General features: G+C 41.1%; 1 protein-coding gene across 1 annotated transcript in view; it reads right to left on the bottom strand.

The window, feature by feature from the left end:
* Positions 1 to 1,034: 1,034 nt before the first annotated feature.
* The window catches only part of ISLR2 (immunoglobulin superfamily containing leucine rich repeat 2), a 28,184-nt gene continuing 22,019 nt past the window's right edge, over positions 1,035 to 7,199 (bottom strand). The window contains exon 2 of the mRNA XM_075273636.1: positions 1,035 to 4,456. Within this exon, the coding sequence (XP_075129737.1) occupies positions 2,406 to 4,448 (2,043 nt within the window). The 5' untranslated portion in view covers positions 4,449 to 4,456 and the 3' untranslated portion in view covers positions 1,035 to 2,405. The remainder of the gene's footprint in view (positions 4,457 to 7,199) is intronic.

Raw genomic sequence — 7,199 nt, 5'->3', positions numbered from 1 at the left:
GCACCCAGCACTTGTGTCCCTGCCTCTCCAGAACCTCCTAAACAAGACCTTTGGGTTCCTACCATATTGACATCTTCTTTATTTTACCTTTTCATCAGTTTGTAATAAGATTCTCCGATTGTGTGGTCCCCAGACCCTCATGTGATTCTAATGTCCAGATACTATCACTTCTAAGTTCTGCGGGTAAAACTAGTACAAGTGTTATATTTGAAATGTCCGGCCCCATTCTACAGAAGTGTAAGAATTGTTATATATACTATTAAGCCCTCTATGATCTACACAACTGGTTACCCTCTTGAGCAAATGTTAGTTATCAGTATTGCCCTAATAGAAAATTCTATTTAAGTAGATAAAATCTGTGCTTTATATCACAAACCAATGAGTTGCATGTTTTCTAGGCGTTGCAATGCTCTTTATATTTGTAAATGACCCTCTGAGAAACTCTTCTTCCAGAAGTTAGTATACTGAGCACCATGGTTTTAAAAACTGTCCCATATAACATTTATATTATTCCCCTAGTAAGAAGTCACTACTATAAAAACAAATAAAAACATCAAAAATATCCAAAGTATCAAACTACAACAAAACAGGTTAATACAAAGGTAAAAATCTTGCACGTCTTTAACAATGAATAGGGTTCAGGCACTGAGAAAGTTACAAATAAGTGCATGAATATGTGCAGTATAAGCCTTTACAGAATGTAGGTATACGTTGTTATACTGTAAATATAGTACATACCTGCAGCAACAAGTTTACATTTTAGGTGCCAGTTATTAGCAACCTAGCGAAATCAAAGTTTGCATGGTTCAAAATAGGAATATACACTCATGGGCTTAATATTAATAACTGAAAAGTACGTCATAATTCATATTAAAACTATTTTTCCACCCTGTTGATCAGTTGTAAAACTAGACTGAGCTAAACTCACCAGGGGATAACAGCACTTTATAGGAATGTAACTGTATACCAGAAAACAATAGAAAATGGAATAACAATTTAGGGTTAGAAAAGGCATAAAACACTATATAATAAGAAAAACTTGTGGTTAATACTTGTAACCTATTACTACCCCGTAATAAGTATACAGCATTATAGCAATTGCTGCATACTTGTAACCAAAAGAAGTAAAAGAAAACCTAAATGTCCATAGTAGACAGAAGGTTATGTCCAAAGCTGAATCCAGATTTCGTTTTCATGACATTAGAAGATGAAGACCCTGAAATTGCACCTTTATACCTCTGATTCTAGATAACTAGGAATCTGCTTTATAGAAATGTTGTGCTGTCATCTCTTCAGGGCAGTTAGAGGTTAACTGAGTGTCTTTTTGGCTCAGTACAGAGGGACAGTGATGTAGTCCCCGGAGACACACTTAGAAGGTTGTGTACAGTATTGTAGCTCACAGAAGACGTAGAGCAGGTGCACCCTTATTACTTGGTTTTCCCCATAATCCTCCAGTGTAATTAGATCTCCTTGGGATTCACATCGATCTGATTTTCCGTTTTAAGCGGTGATGGAGAAGCATCTGATCATGTATTACAGAAGAGATATAGAGTTCTGGTGTATAATATGCATCTGACTGGGTAGCTGTGGTGTGATGGAAAACATCTGTATGCTCTAGTAGAATTATAGGCCCATCATGTTAAAAGTCATTGTTTCGTCATCTTGGTTTCCCAGTGGACTCCAAAAGTTTTCTTTTTGATCAGTCGAATATGCAACCCTTAGTAGCCCATAATATTCCAATAATAAGTGTGTGTATGGCAAATGTTTGGAATCGTAAGGTAAATTGCAAATAATTAGAATGCTAGGCATGTGTATACGGTATATGCATCAGCATGTTTTGCTATGTCATAAGTGCTCTAAGCAGGAACACTCTTATATACATTTAGCTATAAATATATACGCACTGTGCACTCACCTGTTTGCAAAACTTCTACACACTTTTTTATAGACTAACCTAAGGTACACATTATGTGGCATATTAACATACATTGCTAGATAAACACTTTGATGCACACACATATGCGACACACAAGGCATGCATACAAATGTGCAGTGTCATGAAACCGTCAGCGGAGCTGTTTACTGCTGATTCTTTGTCTTGAGGCTTTGGACTGGTGAATAATATTGATTTGCTAACAGTGATGAGAACACGCTCATTGTGGTTAGAAGTTTAGCCATGGCACCTCTTAAGTTGTATGTTTGCTTTACATTCCTCCTTTCACCTGTGGATTCTTGATAAGGAGCACATTTCTTGAGACTCAGCGAATTGTACCGATTTCATTTTTGCAGGGATTTCCCAGGAATATGGATGAGTTAGTAAATTAAAGAAGGTCTCACTCTTGAACACATTTGTAGGTAAATCAAAGGGATTGAATGTAGGTAATATCTTGATTGCTCATGACATATCAGCGGGCAGGTTCCTTGTAGTTACCATTAATTTCTTCAGAGATGGTCACAGCCTCAGCTCCCAAAGGAAGCTTATCACTGTACTCAGATCCCACCTCAAAATCTTCCTGGTTGGTTTTGGATTGAGAGCTGGGAAGAGTTTCATCTAATGCACTTTCTTGAACCCCCTTCTTAACCTCTTCTTCTGTAGTTACTGATTCTACCTCTGCTTCTGCTTCTGGTTCTTCTCCTCCAGCTTCACTGGGATCAAAATTCTTTTCAGATTCCACATAAGATGATCTTGGGTCAAAATCAGCAGCCATGTGCTTCTCCATTGGATCTTGTTTGTGGGTCTTCATGATTAATTTATAATTTTTCCCATGATATTTAGAAAGTAGATGACAGCAAGTGGCTCCCACCAATGGTATGGTAGCCAAACCAAGAAGGAAAATGCTCACCACAATGATAATGATCAAAGAGGGAACTTCTTTCTTTGTGGTAAAAACCACCTGCACTTGACAGTCTTCCCCTTTGTATGTTAGGCATACAGAATAGTTGGTGCCGGGTGTTAGTCCTTGAAACCAGTAGGAGTTCACTCGATCCTCGATTTCTGACCACTGGACCAAAGAAAAACCTTTAGGACTTTCCTGGCAGAGGTATAGCATCTTTAGGTTCTGTTTGCCAGAATGTGTATTGTATGGAGTTATTTGTACCTTTGCCTCTTTCTCTGATACATCCAAAGCTATTACTCCCAGATCAAACACGTGAGGTTTCAAGTTGCTACTTTCATTGAACGCATGGTTGGAGACATGCAGACCTCCTACACTAGGCCCACATTTCTTCTCATTTGAGACAGAATTTTCTATGGCATTAATCTTGTTATTTTGAGTACTAGCAGTAGAATCGGTTGGACCAATGGATTTCAATTTGTCATCTATTTTATCTTCTTTTAGAACACTGTTTCCCAATTCCTTATCTGCAGTTTTTTTAGGATCTGAAGGTGTCTTTCCTGCTACTGGATCTTCAGCCTTTGTGGGATATTTTTGACTTCCTGCCACAGAGACATTGACTGAGCTCTGGCTACTGCCCATCTCATTTGTGGCTATACAAGTATATGTTCCTTGCAACTTTTTGCTGAGGTGGGGAATGACCATTGTTCCATTTTGATAAACCAGAAAATTTCCAGATAACTCTGCTTTGGCCACATCACCGGGCAGTTTAATCTCAGTCTCTTGGGTTGAATTGTGAACTTTCCACTGGATTGTTGGTTTGGGACTACCACCCACCAAACAGTGTAAAGTAAGAGTAAATCCATCATATAGCTCAGTGCTATCAAGATTAGGGTGGTAGCTTAGCTGCACAGTAGGAACCCCACATGGCAAATCTGGAATTTTAGTAAATGTCTTCCCTTGGAGATCTTCAGGGGCACTACATACAATTAAATCCTTCTCTGCTACAGTGATTTGAGCTTCTTCAATCCATTTTTTCAGCCACATGAGTGAGCAAGTGCAATGGAAGGGGTTATTGTAGATCTGAATGTGTAGAAGAGACACAAGAGGCTTGAAGGTTCCTTCCCGAATTACAGTAAATTGATTATTATTTATTCGGAGAGACCTAAGATCTTTTAAATTGTCAAAGGCATCCACAGGTAGGTTGACCATGCGGTTGTTGTTCATTTTTAGCAGTTGGAGGGCAGGGAGGCTAGCCAGGTCTTCCCATGGGAATTCTACTAGTTGGTTATGACTAATATCCAGGTTTTTAAGATGAACCAAAGTTGCCAGAGTACCCTTTTCTACTGAACTAATATCATTATGGGCTAACCACAGTGATGTTACCTGTGGCACCCCAACAAAGTTGGACTTCTTTAGAGTGCTGATTTTGTTGGCTGAAAGACTAAGGGTGGTGACATTAGAAGGAAAACCAGTTGGAACCTTTTGTAGCTTCTTGTAAGTGCAGTCGGCAAACTGTTGATTGTATTTGTCCACACAAGAGCATGCCTCAGGGCAGCTGAACGTTGTCTTCAGAAGAGACACAGCAACATACAGGAAGAGGAATGTACCCATACTTCCACCTGCAAGACAGATACATATTAATTTAGAAGGGATAAAACCTCTCAGACTGCTGCAATTGCTCAGGATAATGGAATATGAAGAGATGGTTAACATGGTTTAATAAGCCCATGGCAATTAGTAAGCTCAGCAATACTTATATTTGTGGACCACACACAAAATTTAAAAAAACTAGAGATTTTAGATACAAGGTAAGAATTGTGAGACAATCCTGCACTAAGGCTGGAATCACACACAGTGGACACACTCCTTAATATTCTTCAGGAAAATTTAGCAGCATGTGTTTCTGAATGCCGTTGCAGCAATAGTCGCCCAGAATCACATTGCAAACATTGAAAGCCACTGATGACATCTGCAGCAAAAATTGACATGTTGCTGGATGAAAACCCACAGAGCATGTCACTTTGCTTTGTGGAGTTTTTTCTGCATTATATGGAAGAGATTTGGAGAACTCATCCATTATGCTGCTACCATACATCACAGCAGGTTAGCAACCGGCAAGTTCGCTACTCGATATGAGTCCAGGCTAATGTGAAATTGCCTTACATGATGACAGCTTCTACAGAGTAGCAGAACATTTTTCTTTCCATGGGTAAATGAAAGAAAGAAAGTCACTAACATCCATCAGCTGGTATTAGGTGACTGCTTGCCAAAGAATAAACCTTGTACAACCCTTGACAATATCACATGACATTTATGTAGACCTCACATCTCCATCTCAGTATGTGATCTTAGCATAAATCTTAGGCAGCACACCTGTTGTCCTGGGGTTGCATTTGACTCAGACCTTTTTTTCACACCACATATTCATCTACACTCTAAAAACATCTCCAGAATCTGATCCCCTCACCAACCGCACTTCAGACTGTCCATTCTCATCTTTTGAACCTGTTACAGAAGAGGAAGTCTCCCAACTACTTTCTTCATCTCGCCCTACAACCTGCAGTAGTGACCCCTTCCCCTCACACCTTCTCCAATCTCTGTCACCTGCTGCCACTACTTACCTTACTAAAATATTTAACCTCTCTCTCTTCTGGAATCTTCCCATCCTCCTTCAAGTATGCTGTTATAACCCCGCTATTGAAGAAACCCTCCCTGGACCCATCCTGTGCTGCTAACTATCGACCCGTCTCTAACCTCCCCTTCATCTCTAAACTTTTGGAACGCCTGGTCTATTCTCGTTTAATCCGCTATCTCTCTGCTCTCTGCTTGACCCCTTACAATCTGGTTTATGCGCTCTGCACTCTACTGAAACGGCTCTCACAAAAGTCTCCAATGATCTCCTAATGGCTAAATCCAATGGCGACTTCTCTCTTCTTATTCTTCTGGACCTCTCTGCAGCTTTTGACACTGTTGACCATCAACTCCTCCTCACTATGCTCCACTCAGTTGGCCTCAATGACACTGCACTCTCCTGGTTCTCCTCTTATCTTTCAGGCCACACCTTCAGTGTATCATTTGCGGGCTCTGTTTCCTCCCCTCTTTCCCTTGCTGTTGGGGTTCCTCAGGGCTTGGTCCTAGGCCCCCTGCTCTTTTCTCTGTACACAGCCCCATTGGACAAACCATTGCCAGATTTGGCTTCAGGTACCATCTTTATGCTGATGACACCCAATTATACACATCTTCCCGTGACATCACCCCTGCACTCATACAGAACACCAGCAACTGTCTCTCTGCTGTCTCAAATATCATGTCCTCACTCTATCTGAAACTAAATCTCTCCAAGACTGAACTACTACTGTTTCCACCATCTAATAGATCTGTCCCTGATATATCCATTGTAGTTTCAGGCCTTACTATAACTCCTAGGCAGCAGGCCCGCTGCCTCGGGGTCATGTTTGACGCAGACCTTTCCCTCACCCCTCATATTGAATCATTCGCACATTCATGTCACCTCCACCTCAAAAACATCTCCAGAATACGCCCTTTCCTTACCAGAGATACACTAAAGACACTTATTGTCTCTCTGATTCATTCTTGCCTTGACTACTGTAACTCCTTACTAATTGGTCTTCTCCTCACTAAACTCTCCCCTCTACAATCTATTCTGAATGCAGCGGCCAGGCTCATCTATCAGGCTAGACGCTACAGTGATGCCTCTGGTCTGTGCCAGTCGCTACATTGGCTGCCTATTCATTATAGAATAAAATATAAAGTTATCCCCCTCATCCACAAGGCTCTCCATAATGCCGCACCTCCCTACATTTCCTCCCTCATCTCTGTCTACCGCCCAACCCGTGCTCTCCATTCACTCAATGACCTAACACTCACATCCTCTATTATCAGAACCTCCCATGCTCGTATACAAGAGTTCTCCCGAGCTGCACCACTTCTCTGGAATGCTCTACCCCGGACAATCAGATTAACTCCCAATTTCTACAGTTTCAAACGCAAACTAAAGACGCATCTTTTCAGACAAGCCTATCACAATTTCTAACGTAAACCCTTAACCCTCCTTTGTCCCCGCTCCCGCATTACCCCACATGATATGATGTCATCTCATGCTAACTCCATAGGTCCAAGCTCCATCCACATGTTAAAGGACACGACTGTTGACGGCTCATAAAGTCTTATGTTTATGTAATGACAGTCACCTCTATTACAAAAGTGTCTGACCTCTGCATAAGCAATACCGCCCCTGCTACCTCTTGTGTCACCCCCTCTACCTCATAGATTGTAAGCTCTTGCGAGCAGGGCCCTCAGTCCCATTGTGTGAAATGACTTTCTTTGTTATGTATCTTTCTG

The sequence above is a fragment of the Leptodactylus fuscus genome, chromosome 5 (assembly GCF_031893055.1).
Source record: "Leptodactylus fuscus isolate aLepFus1 chromosome 5, aLepFus1.hap2, whole genome shotgun sequence".
Classification (NCBI taxonomy): Eukaryota; Metazoa; Chordata; class Amphibia; order Anura; family Leptodactylidae; genus Leptodactylus; species Leptodactylus fuscus.
This window is presented reverse-complemented; position numbering and strand designations above follow the sequence as displayed.